Source organism: Leptidea sinapis, chromosome 4 (genome assembly GCF_905404315.1).
Source record: "Leptidea sinapis chromosome 4, ilLepSina1.1, whole genome shotgun sequence".
Lineage (NCBI taxonomy): Eukaryota > Metazoa > Arthropoda > Insecta > Lepidoptera > Pieridae > Leptidea > Leptidea sinapis.
The window spans coordinates 13,817,932-13,835,763 of NC_066268.1; the positions used below are offsets into that span (position 1 = coordinate 13,817,932).

Genomic DNA, 17,832 nt, shown 5'->3' on the forward strand with positions numbered 1-17,832 from the left:
ATCGAGTCATACTTTATTTATTTACTCTTTAGTAACAATAATATTGATATATATGTCGTAGATATCCCTATTGTCAAAGCCAGGGGTGGGACAGTCGCCTTATAGAGACGTTTTCAGAAAACTGTAGTGCCATATAATACTGATAGTTGGCCCCAAAATTAAAGCTTTGTCAGCTGTCACTCGCTTTGAAACCTGCCCACTGGTCATAAAATGGCGGCTACTTCTAGCGTTTGCACTTTGCGCATGTATGTAGCTCTCGTGTTCCATTTTGCATATTTTTGGTATTGAAATCGAAGTGTAAGTGCGTCGAGTCGAGCCTTGTTCCTCCGCCTTGCTGTTGCGAATTCACTCCAAAAATCTCCTTATTCTGTGTATTTCTACTTTTTGTGATAGAGACACTTTTGTTTGTGGAATTTATGAACTTTGGTGTAATGCCGAGACGTTGTGCTTTCGGTTGTGCGCTCCTTGGTAAGTAAATTATTCTCTTAAATCTTAATAGTGTAGTTTATTAACTAATCTTGTGATAAATAAAGTATCATATAAGGTTTGTTCTACTCTCAGGTTCTTCTACCGGTCCGTAGATTGAATTTGCAATCATGGTTAAAACTATTATAAACATACCGGTTTTCTGTATCTTGCCCCAAAGATTAAACTCCAATCCCTCAAATCACCTTCAATGTCAGACTTCTGACTCCCCCTGACTTATATGGTTTAATAATAATTGACAGCTGTGCTGGCTTCTGACACCATCTTTATCAAGAGAAAAGTCAATATATGAGTCCAAAATCTAATACTAGTCCAATGGTCATAACACTAGGTTATCACAATTTGTCTGATGGCTTTAATAGTCACTCAATTTATTTAATAATGTTACTTATTATTTTCAGAGATTCCAATGCATAGTTTCCCAGATGCTGTCAAATTCCTGAGCAGTTTAAAACTTGGGTCAGTCTTGTTGGTGGAAACCCTTAAACATCTGATCTTGAATGTTATAAGAAGAAGAGAATTTGTGATATACACTTTTCTGACAGACACAGAAATCATAATCAATGGCTAAGCACATTGGCAGTTCCGATGCTTCATCTGCTTGGTAGGTCCCCTAATTTAACACATATTGAGTTGATTGAATATTCGATTCTATTCCTTACTCTGTCAGATTTAATCACACCACTAAGAATCTTTGTTGAGTTGATGGTTTTTTTGAAGGTATATTGTATCATTCTGGAAACACCTGATTTTCTTGCACAGTTGTGATTACAAAATGCAATGGTTGCATTTCTGGCTGAAACTGGTTCAATATCTATGATAATCATTAAATAATGAAAGATAATCTTTACATATTCACATTAATTTTCAGGACAACTACAGAGTAAAGTAATCTTAGGACAAGCTTCATCCACACAACATTTACTGCCTACAATAATACAGCAAGACTGTTCAGGTAAATAATTTTAAAAACTTATTTGCAATGTCATAAAGGTTACTATAACATAAGTGACATTCTTAATGATACCACAGAAATGGCATGGAGCGGCCACCTTCAGGGTATTAAATAATAAATTTTATTGTATGATTTAACATTGTCACCATATTTTTATGTAAAAAAAAGAAGCCCGCTGAGTATCTTATTCCCTTACTTCTCAGGTCTGAGGTATACTTTTTCCAATAGGTAGTATTGACTTTCTGTAAGTGATATTATATCCTATTTCAAATAAAATATTCAGAAAGAATATAAAGTCAAACTCAGTCAAAGGGCATTGACAATTTTAAAATCTTGGGCCCATAAAATGTTATTCATTGAAAATCCCACATTTGATCTTGATCTTTATGTCATGTTTTCATATAATATAGTCTTCATAATTTCATTTCAGTTACATAAGATTTTACAAATCACACATAATATTACAACACTCATAAGAAATTCGAAAAGTCTTTATTTAACAAACATTAACCATAAATGTGACAGTAATTTTATAACAGTAGATTTATGCATGACATGACATAAGACTATTGAGCCAAATGTCTTTTTTGATGAAGGCTGCATTGGTACCTGATAGGATTGAGAACAGCTAATGTCCGTGTGGGAATGAAATTTTGAATATATTTTTATTCATTACTAGCTGATCCGACAGACGTCGTGCTGTACATATTAAATTCTTCATCTTATCAAAACCTTTACTGGACTTCCACAAAAAATTTAAGACCGAAATTAGCCAAATCGATCCAGCCATTCTCAAGTTTTAGCAAGACTAACGAACAGCAATTAATTTTTAATATATATAGACTTTAAGACTGAATCCCTTTTCATATTGTCCATTTATTTAATACCATATAATACATATATTATACTATACAATTTGTAAATTAAACATTCTTTCACAGATCTAATGGCTCCACAGCGCACAAAGATCAAACATCTTCAAGCAGAAATATCGCTATTGCGAAAAAAAGGACAATCTTTCAAAGCAAGGTTAAAAGGTGGTGCAGATCGATCAATCGAATTTTGTCAGGAAAATTAACATATGTGGGTGAAGACGAAACAAAAACAGCTGCCAAACAATATTATGATAAACATAAACATTATAAAAATAAAAAATAATATGCAAACATTGCTTTTTATTTCTCCCACCCAATTACTTCAATTACTCATACCAACACTACTAAATCCTATCCTTCATGTTCTATGTTGTGGCAAAATTAAATAACTAACTAAACGCGCAATTTCAACATGGTAAAAAATTGCAATACCTACATTAAAAAGTAGAGTTAGTTATTTAATTACGTCACAACATTAAAAATGAATTTCATAATTTCGAGTTAATATATAGTTATTTTCGGGGCCAATATTCAGATGGCGCTAGTTTTCAAATAGACAGCTCATAATGCGTAGAGAGGGCTTTCTTTTCCCTATATATTATTATACTCTTTGGTCAAAGCCATGATATTATAATTTCACTAGTGATGTTATAGTTAAATCAAAGTCGTTCTATACATAAGAACGTCACTATAGTATACCCGTGAAATTCCAATGTCACTAAAACCAGGCCGTTAAATTGTATCAAAAGGAAGCCGATTGACAATCTACCGGTAAATTATAATATCACTAGTGAAATTTTAATATTACGGCTTTGACAATATACCTGCGACATTATATATAATTTTTATTGATTTAGGGGATTTTATACGTATGTACATGTCAGCTCCATTATAATCTAAGAACATTAAAAAAACAAAAGAAAAACAAAATTCTTAACTCAACAAACTAAAAAAAAAGTTAATAAAAGGAAAAGCAAGTTATACCTACAGTGTTCAACAAATAAGACTTATGGATTCAAACAGACTTATGGCATCCTTAGATGCAGGACGGGCAAGTATATATAAATAAGTATAATATTTTTCATATTACTAGATTGAAAAAGATAAATAAAATGGTATTCGTGATATATTTTACTACAGGATCGCTATCATTATCGTATGGTAAATGTTGCGTTGAGAGAATTATTAAAACAAATATTTAAATATTACCACAAACATTAATTGTGTATATTTTTTTTATGGAATAGGAGGACAAACGAGCGTACGGGTCACCTGGTGTTAAGTGATCACCGCCGCCCACACTCTCCTGCAACACCAGAGGAATCACAAGAGCGTTGCCGGCCTTTAAGGAAGGTGTACACGCTTTTCTTGAAGGTACCCATGTCGTATCGTCCCGGAAACACCGCACAAGGAAGCTCATTCCACAGCTTCGTGGTACGAGGAAGAAAGCTCCTTGAAAACCGCACTGTGGAGGACCGCCACACATCCAGATGGTGGGGATGGTATCGTAACTTGTGGCGTGTCGTGCGAAGGTGAAATTCGGCGGCAGGAATCAGGTGTGTATATTTGTGTATATATACATAAATAATAGTATTAAATATTAATAGACATCAAAGACCAAGACAACTATTAAATAAATGTACGATTATAACTAAATAATGATCGTGAAACATAAAGTGAACGAAATTTCCAAATAATTACCTAAATTTCCAATAATTACCTAAATTTACCTAAACAAAGGATGAAATTGAAAAATTATCTGCGTTATAATAATTATCATTTAAATTGTTTACAGCCATACAAAATGCCATGCTGGTTTATTAGTTCAGTTCTATCTTAATTTAATTTAACAGCTGTGTACTAAAAATACATTGAACGATTTTAAAAATGTTAATAAAATAAATCAAAATAATAATAAATTTCATTTAATAATATGAATAATTTTTTCGCAATGAAAATGTTACATAATAAACAACTCCTGGCAATGTGAAATGCTCCTAATATCGGCTAGGTACGAGGGAAAAATTAGTATTAATTTGGGTAATGCAGGAAATTTTATCCTTTTATGTTATTTGTACTAAGCTTCACAATAAAGTCTGATTTCGTTGCGGATCATATTAAATAGCTGTATAATATTCAGCTAAGTTTTCATTTACCATGAAGTTTAAAAATGACTGCCTTTTTAGAGTTAGAGTGCCGTAACCTAAATAGATATATAGCTCACGGCACTGTAACTACTGGGTTTATCATATATTGCATGAAAATAATTGATTTATATTTGAAATGCCCTTCCATTACGAGAAACACGATTCAAATGGTAAGATGGGATCGGATTTTGCCGATTTCCAATGATGTAATTTTTTTTAATGCTAGATAAGAAAACACTTGGATAATAAAGGTCCAGACGATATTCAGACTTATTTAAATTATTAATGTAGAAAATATTTTGGAGTTAAAAAGACCGTGACAAAGTGATCACAATTACTTTCTTTTTGTACACGATTTTACAAATCTTGTAAATTCGCTAATACAATCAAGTCAAAACGCCTACAAGCATCGGAATACTTACAAGGCTGAAATTTATCTGAGGGTAAAGGCGCAATAAAGGTGAGTTGGAATGCTTCAATAATTATAAAAGTTTAAGGTCAATGAGAGTATAATATGTTCATAAAAATCGTAAAAGTTTCGAAATTTGCAAGGCTTATTTTGTAAATTGCGTCATTGTGGATACAATTTTAGGAAGTCGGATTAGACAATCTAAGTTTTACTTGAAAGAGTGATTACTCTTTCAACTGCGTGACTATTGAGACAGTTAAGGGCCCTCTTTGGTGCCGGCCAGGTATTTATCGTAAACAGATTAATCTATTGATGATACACATACACTAAGATTAAACTAGACTATATTAGTAAATTGTAACGTGTTTACAACACCTGCATACTCCCAGCCATGAAGTATGGTTACAAACATCACCACAAACGCACCAATCAACGATAATCTCAACAAACTAAAAACATGTCAACATAAAATAGAAAGAAGTATACTTAGGATTAAGAAAAGTGATAGAATAAAGTTAAAAGAAATAAGAAAAAGGAAAAACAATGCAGACGTATCACAAACTATTACAAAACTCAAATGGCAGTGGGCAAGAATCTAATACGAGGAAAATAAGAATGGGCCAAAAAAGTAACAGAATGAGAGGGAGACCGAGTCGTAGATGGGGCGACGATTTAAAAGATGCAGCTGGTATAACGTGGAGCAGATCATGTCATGACCGAGAACACTGGAAGAACCTGGGGGGGCCTATGCGAAAGCAAAACAATCTGTGCCGATGTCTTCTGCAAACCAACTGTAAAAACTATATGTAGATTGTTATTAAACGCTATTATTATATTAGTAACTTGGGTCGACAAATATATTATGGTAGGGCCTACCCACCATAAGGTTACATACGAGACATAGCAGTGATGATAAATAATGCACAAGCGAATTTTGAAGTTTTACTTAAACATTAAACAAATCTAGATACGAAATCTAAACTATAATCCTGAAATTTTAACGCCCACGGCCCACAACGGACACCGGACTTTTGAAAACTTATATAACTTTACAATTGCTCGTATTCCGTGTGGTGCGGTATCGTTTTAGTGAATACATATAAAACTTTGTAAAATTGTTTACAACAGGTGTCTTTTATTATTTACCTAATATGCTTTGAAAGAATTCGATTTTCTAAAATTTGCACGTTCCTAATAATTTCTTTATTTAGTATTGACTTTACGAATAAAAATCCTTGTAACATCAAGCATTTTATTAGTGGAATAAATTTCAGTGAGAGTTGAAATAAATATCTTAGCATTCTATGGATTCACCAAGCGGTTTGCCGGGTCTATTATATGGCAAAGCGAGCAATTTTAAACAGTACGCGAGACTTGTGACTCTTACCTGTTCATGTTGTTTTTTCTGCCTAACTAAATGTGATAAGAACCTGTTTGTGGTTATTAAATATATGTTATTTCTAACAAGGAACTTAATGAAGAGCGAGTCTAATAGCATTCTCACTATTGTGCTGCGGAAATTTTGCTCCAAAAGTGGCGGTCTTACCCGTCTTTACGGGTTCTCCTATTCGTTAAGCGTAGCCTAGACCCGGGGCTTTGAAGACAGCTTAATTGCACCCGATCTATAATAAATATCTGATAAAAAGCACAGACAGAGATCGCAACAATCGCGAGCTCTTAGTATACCTGGAATAGTACCAGCTGATTATCAATTCAGTACGGTTACCGTCAGTATCACTAAGTTGGTGATCTTATTGTATATATCGCATCGACGGGCGGAGGCGGTTTAGTCAAAGTAGAAGGATGTGTATAATATATAGCGAAAGCCTCCGATCGGGTATGTCCCGAAGGGCTTATTATAAAGCATCCTTCTTATGAAATGTCACGACTTACAACTCATAAGCGCTGGTGTCCCGCAAGGCATCGTTCTATCCCCTACACTGTTAATTCAGCATACCAATTATATACAACATTCATCAACGGAATTCATACTGTGCAGATGACACTATAAGATATGCTTCTAACACAGGCGGTGATATATAATAAAAAAATATATGTAGTAACAACTCGCAATTACTTGTCGCCTAGATGGCGTTATTACGTCCATTAGCCGACTATCGACAATCTATATAGTATCTGTGTGACCACTCAGCCGAATTACTCCATTTCTGTTACAATTATTGTGTTAATTCATTTCGCCATACATTTAAATGAAACTCTTTTTATTTAGAGTATATTCACCTACAACTCATTTAAATAATGCATTTTCAAGAACACGGGTTCAATTCCCGATTGAGTTGGTTTGAATCCGTAGATTCATGCTTATCTGTACTTAAACTAAAGTTATGTACATATTTAAATATGATTAAACAACTAATTTTAGAATTTAATATCACTTCACCGACTACTTAGTAAATTATGTTAAAATTAATTTGCGTACTAGCCTAAGGCTACATTAAGATGAAAAAGCTTAGATTTTTATTATAAAAGGAACAACATCTTTAAAATACGTGATATATCATTATGTATTTCTTTTTTATAGAAGACGTAATGTAAGCCCGTGATACAAACCAATGAAAGCTTCCAAATTCAAACTTCATATTTTTTATTTAAAATAAAATATAGCAGCAACACTTAATAAGTAAAACTGTCCCAGATGAGGCAACGACTGAAAACTTTAACAGAAATCTCATAATAGCTTAGGTATACATATGTGTTCATATTTTATAGAAGGATTTAACGATGAAAATATTGATATGTAAGCGTATTCACGTAAAACAAACAGTCGTATCGACGATACAGTCTCATACCAAATTTATGAATAAAGTTCCATCGAGGTCAACTTAACCAAACCTTTGGCAGCAGGCAGTCTTACCTGTAACAATAATGATAGACAGAATTAAAAGTTATAATTCATACAACATCTCGTACATTCGTTAAGAAGCAATACCGAGCGAATTTAATTAGTGCTGAAAGTTATCTCTGTACAAAATTTTCTCGAGAAAATGAAAGCGTACGTTGAAGGGCAGTTCGATAACGTAGTTATCTTCAATTACCAGCAATTATTTACTTTATATTAATAATTTGGTACATTTTTAGTATAAAACACATATATTGTATAATTAAATAATTTCATAATGATTTGATGATCAAGATCATAATGTTTTGTATTAAACATGTTTACAGAAAAACGATAAACCTTATTGCAGTTAATTGACAATATTGAGGTTATTCGATAAGAAAGTGAAACTGGTGGTATACTTTGTCTCTTCATTTATTTGTATTTCTGCATATTTTTTGCCTTCATTTTTGGTTAGTTATTCGATGAGAATAGTTTAAATGCACACACAAGGATTCAACTATTACAACAGATTGAATCAACATGATACAATTTCACTGAAAATTTACATTTTATTTATTAATTCGAATTAAAATTAGGTACCGTAACTGGCGGACGGACCGTCAAATACATGAGTGATTTCTAGATTTGACGAGTTCTAGATATTTTCACTCGGAAGAAACCCAAAAATATTTGTTTATATATATGATGCATAAAAAATTAAGTATAATGAATTTTATATCAACTACCCCAAAAACCTTGTGAACCGATATCCACATCGTTGCAAAGATACGCAAAGGCCGTTAAAAAATAATCATAAATTTGTACTCTACTATCCCAAGAACCTTGGAAAATTCTCTTTCCTTCTTTCGCCTTTCGCAGTCATATATTACATTACTTGGCCCAACCTAAAATTCAAATTATAATCCCTCGGGAACTTTAAATAAAATATTGGATAATAACACTATGTCCTTATTGCATCCCTGACAATGTATGTTTACAAAATTTCATCATGAGCCGTTGAGTTGAAACGTGTAAAAGCGTAACAAACAAACAAACCCACATACGCGTTTATATTATTTGTGAGGATATATAATTGTAAAAAAAACTACGAAAACCGACTTCCAAACCTGAAAAGTAGAAAATAATTTAATTAAGATTTAATTTAATACACCTCTTATGCAACCTAAATAATAAAATTCTATAATTTGTATGGATGGCTGATTTCAGAAAAAAATGTATAAATGTCCACTGCTGGACAACGGTCTCCCCCAAAGATCTCCACGACGATCGATCCTGGGTAATATATAAACATAAATGTATAAGTACATATTATTGTACCAAATGAAGGAAGAAATGCATTCGATAATGAAAATATGAAATTATTTGTAATCTCACAAGAATTCTTTAGGGAGCCAAACTTTGCTGGGTCTTCGTTTTTTATCCAGTACTCACTCCGTTACCAGTGGATTACATTTCTGCATTACCATTAGTAAAAGCATAACCATTAGGTGCATCTAGGTTGAAACAGAACAAAATACAACAGTCTGAGTCATTTATCAAAATTCGCGCCTTTGTTTACGTGAACATAATGTTCTTCGTCACGGAAATAGTTCCAATATTTATTACGACGGTTTCAAGTTATTTAAACTTTAAATTACTTCCATAGTTGTTTATTTACGAGCAATGTTTACTGTTTCACTTTGTATCAACAAAATCGACACGAAAGCAGCTGCTATTCATGTCCAAGCCGGACCAACGATAATACGACTTTCTTGATGATACCTAGGTCATGAAAAATATTTTTGCTGTAACTTTTATGTCGCCAAATTTAAAAGATTTGCAAATAAAAAGTTATGTTAAGGTGACAATAGTATAAATGACTTTACAAATGAACCCACATCTTAGGAATGGAGTGATCACCATGAAAGGCTGTTTATTGATATAGATTTATCTGTACTATTAAAATTCAAATTTATTTTCAAAAAAAAATTTAATCAATATAGATTATTCTTTATTCGTAGTAACTTATTTCAGAACTTATAGGATGGGTCTACAATAAATCTCAAATAGAACCCGACTCCTAAGCGACTCACTTACTGAATAATCAGGAAGTCAATACGTCCAAGTTGCAAACCATTATAACTGGCTAGTGGAAGTTTATTTAGTTGTTATATCAAGGTGTTATACTAGGTTAACGGGTAGTTTTTACAAATTCTATCCAGGACACTTCTTGTACTGTATACCGGAAAATCTTTTTTCTGTCGTGAAACAGTAATGTTAAAGCTTTATTGTGATCCCGTTTAAAGCGCACCGAAGCTAGTGAAATTACGGGGCTAATGAGACCTAACATTTTATCAAATTATAAATAATAAATCTTGAGCGGCTCTACATCGTCAAGAGCAGAGCGTATCACTTGTTATCAGGTGAAAATCTTAAACGCCCTGAGGGAAACGTATATAAATTATTAAAAAAAACCCGCGCGTTGGAATGGTGACAGCCGCCATATTAGTGACGTCATAGTGATGATCGAAAACCGATGACTGTCTGACGTCACGCAGACGTTAGCTTGACAAGATTTCATCCCTGCAACAACGCGCGGGATTACTATTAATGGCGCTATAATAATACAATGATGGAACGTAGCAATTCGCCTCAAAATTGTGTTGGGTCTGCCGCGCATGCAGCGCATGGTAGAAGCGCACCGCTTGCGCATGATGGCCGCAAAGCCATCTGTGTGAGCTGCCGCGAACATAGAGGAGGCGCTGAAGTGGCGCGGCATTTTAAAGTTTATGAGAATCGGCTTCTACCATTGCATAATTTATCTTAGTGGCTGGTCTTTCTCGGAGTTTATTCTTTGAGTTAAGTTAAGTATTTCTCTACAAAAGCGATTAAACGAAAAACGTAGGGTGCGTTCAATAGTCGTTCCTGATGACTTTGGTTCCACACCGTGTCATCGTGGGAAAAAAGTTTCTCTGAAATCTAGTAGCCAATTTCTCACAACAGCAGTTTCCTATTTAAACTCCTATTATTTACCCTTTAATTCAATTGCATTTATCAGCACCAATCAACTATCTGATCTTAGAAATACTCATATACGTGTTATTCTCGGGATAACAAGCGTATTTTCCTAACGCTTACGTAGTAAAATAGATGTTAAACCTACGAACACAATTACGCTGATGCGTACTAAAGCGAACCCCAGATCGTTTCAAACATAAATAAAGTTATTATAATAAAAGTGTACGATATAAATGTAAATGGCACACCTTAACTTACAAGCTTGAAGTATTTGATAGTTCTCCGTCACGGCAACCAGGCCTCGACTCGCCCGCTCGATACTTTCATGAAATGTATGATTTTGTTACAGCAAGCGTATGATACAGCAATAAGATTCCATTATTTTAGTTCTAACTTATCGGTTTTCTCATCCTACATTTAATCACCAACTTTTCTCCGTTAAGCCTTGTATTGAAGTCACTTGATGAATCGTAATATTATTAAAATGGATGAAAACGGAAATGACGGGTAGCGGAGCTCTGTAGATGAAATCACCGGCATGTTTTCCCATAATATACTAGTACAATATTTCATAGAGCTATACCATTTAATGATGTACAGAAGACTAATAACGAAAAGATTTATTGTGAAATTTTAATACATCAAGTAATGCCAAGGTCAATAGACTTAGCTCTAAGAGCCAACTTTTCCTCGGAATAGCGAGGAAAAGTTAGCTCTTAGAGCGTTTTATTTCTATATTCATCTCCCTCTCCTATATCAAAGTTTCACAGGTACTCCAAGCTGTCGTGTGTTGCTAATATAAATTAGTGTGAATGGTATCGCCACAAATACATTTTTTTATGTAAAAGGAGGACAAACTAGGGTACGGGTCACCTGATGTTAAGTGATCACTGCAGGCGTACGCGTTTGAAGGTATCCCTGTCGTGTCATCCCGGAAACACCGCACAAGGAAGGTCATTAAACAGCTTCATTGTAAATTAAGATCGCCACACATCAAGATGTTGGGGATGATATCCTAATTTGTGGCGTGTCTTGCGAAGGTGGAATTCGGCGGCAGGAATCATGTGAAACAGCTCTTCGGATCACTCCCCGTGATAAATGCGGTAGAAGACAAACACCATAGCAACGTCTCTACACAATGCCAAGTGATCCAGCCGTTCACAGACCACTGGATCCCTGACAATACAAGGAGCTCTGCGATGCACGCGGTCAAATAGTTCGAGCTAATACTGAGTTGCACCAGACATGAGATGATAGCAATACTCCATATGTGGCAGGACGTGCAATTTGTAGAGCACTAGAATGTGGGCCGGCTTGAAGTATTGCCGTACTCTATATTTTATGGAAGATTTTGTTCACCCCATTCCGCGTCTTTCTCAACAGAGCACTCGACAGAATTTTCGTCCAGCACTGGTCGACGATTTCCCAGCAGAGACCTACATGGGGCGTATCTACGGCATCACTAGTATTGTCATCCGTATAGCAATGCATGTTGGAGGCGTCCAACATATCATTGATATACAAAAGAAACGGTGTAGGACATAGCATACAGCGTTGCGGAACTCCAGCGTTCACGGCTTCGGGATCGAACTATAACCGTCACTATTTCCTGTTAGCTGCTCCCAGTGTGGAAGCTGGTGTACCACTTATGGAAGTTTTGTGAGACGCGCCTTATGCATTACACGGTGAAAGGCCTGATTTCTGCCGCCGAATTCCACCTTCGCGCCTCACGCCACAATTTACGATATCATCCCCACCATCTGGATGTGTGGCGTCCCTTCATAGAGTGGTTTTCGAGGAACTTTCATCCACGTACAACCAATCTGTCGAATGAGTTTCCTTGTACGGTGTTGTCAGGACGATACGACATGGGTATATTCAAAATAAGCACGTACACCTTTCTAAAAGGCCGGCAACGCTCCTGCGATGCCACTAGTGTTGCAAGAGAATGTGGGCGGCGGTAATCACACAACACCAGGTCACGCGTACGCTCATTTGTCCTCCTCCTCCATAAAAAAGTCGTGTACATATTATAGTGATCCTACAAAGGCTCTAAAATTTTCTTGCAAATCGTATGGAAGAAATGCTACCATACAGTTTTTAGTATTTTTATCATCTAGATAGTCAATTATAGGCTTTACCTAGACATTAATTTTGCCAGTGAGTTTTTGTTTATTAATTTATTTATTTATTATCGAAATACCAACATGTGTTTACACTGATGCATTATATATTTACAATACAAACTAAATATAATCTACTTAATGTAACAAACATTTACAGGTATCTACCACAATATGCTTCAATAATTTTCACAAAGTAAATATTAGTTTAAGAGAAAGAAAAAAAAAATGGTATCAAGTATTAATGGTTAAATGATTTGGTATTAAATTATTATTATAAACGACTAAGAAATATAATTATTATGTCTACATTTTATTCGCTAAGCTTATATACAAATCATTTACTAACTGTATGGAGAGAAGACGTGAGATTAATATCTGTCTATTATTATTATTATTATTAATGAAGCGAAAAGTTGAGCCTTTAATATCTGCAAGTGGGCAATGAGAATTTATCTAGTCTATAGGTATCTAATATACTGACCTTTAAAGTGACAATATACATATTATATAAGTCTAATTGGATTTCCAAATCAAAAACCTTGCTGTCTTTCAATCGCTTCGATTGATTTCGTATATCAAAGTTTTCTTAGACCCATAAAATATAATAAATAATAAATTACAACACTCTAGCAAGCATCATTTATTAAAAAATTATTTAATATACAACTCAATAATTTACTATTGCACATATGCTGGAAACAGGTTTGGAAAGAACGACATTATTATATTATACGATACTATTTCCTGACGAGCCAAATTTGACTTCTAGATTTACTTTAAGGGGAGGCTGCGATTGTTCTACAAGCCAAAAAGTTCCACTTTCAGCATTCTTGTACACATCCAGAGTCCCCTTGCCAACATTATCAGGTTCTTGGGTAATGAGTTTTTCTAATAACATTCGAGTTAATGTGTCACTGCGTTTCTCGTTCGAATTTCTCTCTAGATTTGTGGTGGTCATACCTGGACATATAGCAACAACTCTAACACCCGTCTGATTGTAATTTACTTCGTGACCCAATGATTTTGTGAAACCAATTACAGCGTGCTTTGATGCCTGGTACGTTGGCAGAATTGGTGTATTTTCATAACCAAGTATAGAAGCTATATTTATAATGGTACCTCCTTTTCCTCCTTTATCGATTCTCATATCTTCGTAAACCTTGAAAGTCCATTCTATAAGTGAAACGGCGTTAACATTCATCGTCCTTCTGGGGTTATCAGTATCAGATATTCCAGCGTTATTTACAAATACATCTATATGTTTATATTTCTTGATGAGTTCACTATAAACTGAATCTAAGTCTCTAGTTATGTCACAACGAATAAAAACACAATCACCACTGTATTTATTTTGCAGTTCCTTAACAACTTTATTTCCCTCTTCCTCGTTATAATCTAATATAATTACATGTTTGGCACCATTGACAAGAAAATTTTCGACGATTGCGAGCCCGATTCCTTGAGCTCCACCAGTAACAACGCAAGTTATATCCTTAGTTTCGTACATCTTGGATCAAAGTCGACATGCGAATAAACAAACAAGTAACGGTTTCAACTTTCTTATACGCAAACGGTTAATAGCGAGTTTGTTAACCCACTATTTACGCAGTTACTACAATTACCGGTTTGACTGGGTTGCGAATTCGCGAATATCGTCACGTAAGATTTCCAGCGTTACAATTTTGATAATGTATACAAGTAACAGGAAACGAGTTATAAACATTATATTTGAAGAATTATTATTGTTATATAAATTTGTAGTTTCTCTGTCATTGAATTGCCATTAGTCTAACGAATAACAATAAATCTATTGATGAAGGTCAACAATAAAATAGATTCTTGATTTAAAAAAGACAGAAAGTTTGTTGTATAGCGACAAAAAGTTCACAGATTCAAAATTACTAAAAAAAGCCGTATAAATATACGGCAGATGTGAAAATGGTACGATCCTCGGCCGCCACGTTCAAATATGTTTGGGTTTTCGAATTCCTATCCATTTATTCGACGTTCTATAAGGTCGGCAACAATCTGGTGATTCTTCTGGTGTCAAGAGAGTATGAACCACGTTGAAGACAAACAATTAGTTGACCCGTTTGCTATGCTCGTTTGAACTCGCCTCCCATAAGAAATCACTTTTATTTATGTACAATGTGATTATAACATTTTAATTTCGAAGCTGTGAACAAAATAAGCCACTTTCATAGAAGTTAATTAAACTGTCGCATGAAAGCTTACAATTTCACGCCAATTAAATATTTTCAGTCGGCGTCACAGCAAGTTTGAATGAGAACTATAATACGGGGCCAAGTACTACTACCAAGTTTTAATCTCTATTGTATAATCGTAAAGGGCTACCAATGAGAATCATACGTGCATCTTTCTGCCAACATTCTGTGCCTCATGAGCTGCAGTAGTTATAGCTGCTATTGGCGCGCAGGGAAAAAATATTACAATGAAGACGGGAAATACAAAATAAGCACCCTGATATACAAAAAATAGTTTCTTTTACAATACTTAATTTAATTTAATTTAAGGTAATACAACAACACGCACTTGACCAGTTAGTGATCTCTTTTGTAATCTAGTCTTGATTAAGTTTTCATTTCTCTCATGTGGTTAAGCAAACGCCGATTTCTTCAAAAATAGAATGGAGTTAAAATTTGTTAGTTAGTCCCGGTTTTTGTCACTTTGAGACACATAGAGAGCAATAGCAAGATCATACTCCCACCTTAAAGGCCGGCAACGTATCTCTTGACACCTGTAGTTGCGAATGTCCATAGGCGGTTGCCTCACCTCTCCCCGTGAGCCTCTTGCCCTTTTGCCCCCCTTATATAAAAAAACACATGATGTTAAGTTTCATTAGCCTAGTAATTTCCCTAGCTACGGCGCCCTTCAACAATTCAACGCAATGACGCTTACACATTACTTCTCCAGGGCAGAAAAAGGCACCACGCTGGCAACCTGTACAAGATGCCACCCACTTGAGTATTGTTTATTATGACGATATACCTTTCACGTCGATACAAATGAAGCAAAAGCGGCCTAACACTGTGTTAAGCTTAAACATCCCACAAGGAAGCTCATTCCATAGTTTGGATGCATGTGGAATATGATGATGATGGCTAGCCCATGCGTCATGCTCGTTACCGGGCGCTACTTGTGGTGGAAGGATGAACCTGTATGCAGATACTCCGCTTTAGATACTTAAAATTAAAGTTATTATATTTTTTATAATCGCTAATTAAATGCTCGCAAAATACCTTTATTTATTTATGGTGTGTGTGGATGATGCAACTACTGTACTCAATAACTTTAATTTTGTGTTCATTTACTTTTTGAACTTACTCGTGTAAGGTATTGACAATTTGAAATTGAGTATTTTTGTTGCATCACTTTACATATATTGTAGTTGAAATTGATTTGTAAAACTATGAAAATATAAATGTTGATTTTAAAAAGTAGCTATGAGTGTCTTGCCACTTCTTCTCATTAGCTCAACCTTTTACGTAGTAGCGGTATATTCAATAGGAAAAGTAATTTTTTGACTTTCATAAGTGTCATGTCCGTGACTAAAATGAATAAAGTGATTTTGATTTTATTTACCTTAGGCGTCTGAAAATTAAAAATACAAAAAAACTACGTTTAAACAAACCCACTTCAAGAAGTATAAAACAGGACAGCTTAATAAAGATTTAATTTTATTTTATTTAACTTATTATATTATATATATTTATTTTTCTACCTCTTATCAAACCTGTAATATTAATAAAATACTACTATTTGTATGTGCTACGTATTGATAGACCGTCTTATATCGGTGCCAAGCATTAAACAAAATAAAACTTAATATAATAATCAGCGCATTGCCGGCTCGGGTTGTTTTGTTCTAGACGAAGCTATCCCGCATATATATATATAGATAGCACACACAAATAAGAGTATTTTATTAATTTTAAAGGTATTAGGTTTGCAGAAGAGGTGTAAATAAATTAAATCTTTATTAGGCTATTCTATACTTTATAATTTTTTAAACGTAGTTTTTTTTTATTACTTTTTAGTATCTGTAATAGGTTGTTCTGTAAAATACAGTAGGATTTTTCTAGATTACATGAGGTAAATTATAACATTTCGTTGCTTGTTTTTGTCATATATATTAAGTAGTCATTATTTTAAGTAGCTATGGGTAGGCCTACGAAAGGTGCCGCGCGCCTTAATATAGATCCCAAGAAACGAGAACGGAAAAAAACGAATCGACTCCAAAAAAATGCTGTTCGAAACTCTATTTCACGTTCTTGTGTACAGTGGACTATCATGAAAAACGTTTGTTAGTTATGAATGACAGGTAGCCTATTGGTATTGGTAAAGGGCTCCTGTTTCCGCAATTAGACCGCTTAATTGGGTCCATTTTGCGTGCAGTGTTGGCCAGTCATTCGAACCAGCCCAGCTCCTTCCAGAAGTTCAGAACACTCCTAGGGTGTTCGCAGACGTCCTGGAGCGACCTTGTATTTACTAAGGTTTGTGCCCGTTGGTTGGCCACCCCAGCACATTCCAGGATTACATTAGTGACCGTATCATCTTCGGTTAGACAGCCTGCACCTAGGACTGTCTGTAACACCGATTGTAAATAGGTGCTTGTTCAGTGATGTGTGACCCGTTAGGGTGCCGACCATAATTCGGATGTCGTGTCTGTTTAGGCTAATAAGTCGACGTGTCAGTTTCGCGAATAGTGCAGGAATCGCATCTTTCGACTGTCTACAGCCTGAGACATTTGTCCATCGGGTTCTGTGTAGGTTGTTGGTGAGAGAGCGTATCCATGACCGCATTTGGCTGAAGGGTAGCGGCAGGACTGGGCCTGGGGCAGCCACTTGCGTTTCCGACCCCCGACTTGCAAGTTCATCCGCTGCATCGTTCCAAAACGAACCGCTATGTCCTTTGATCCATTGCAGAGTTACCCAGTTGTTAGAGGCAGCTCGT

The 17,832-nt window shown here is 35.0% G+C and overlaps 2 protein-coding genes and 1 long non-coding RNA gene across 4 annotated transcripts in view; 1 reads left to right on the forward strand and 2 right to left on the reverse strand.

Annotated features, from left to right (window-relative positions):
* The window catches only part of LOC126979890 (pseudouridylate synthase RPUSD2), a 469,930-nt gene that overhangs the window by 389,704 nt on the left and 62,394 nt on the right, over positions 1-17,832 (reverse strand). The gene's annotated exons all lie outside the window — the stretch shown is intronic.
* On the forward strand, positions 314-2,607 carry LOC126979956 (uncharacterized). The gene is made up of 4 exons (XR_007732929.1): positions 314-468; positions 888-1,090; positions 1,358-1,441; positions 2,383-2,607. It is a non-coding gene; the product is annotated as an uncharacterized LOC126979956 (long non-coding RNA).
* Positions 13,483-14,402, reverse strand: LOC126979936 (15-hydroxyprostaglandin dehydrogenase [NAD(+)]-like). The gene has a single exon (XM_050829532.1). The coding sequence runs from the start codon at positions 14,363-14,365 to the stop codon at positions 13,586-13,588; it is 780 nt and encodes a 259-aa protein (XP_050685489.1). The 5' UTR covers positions 14,366-14,402; the 3' UTR covers positions 13,483-13,585.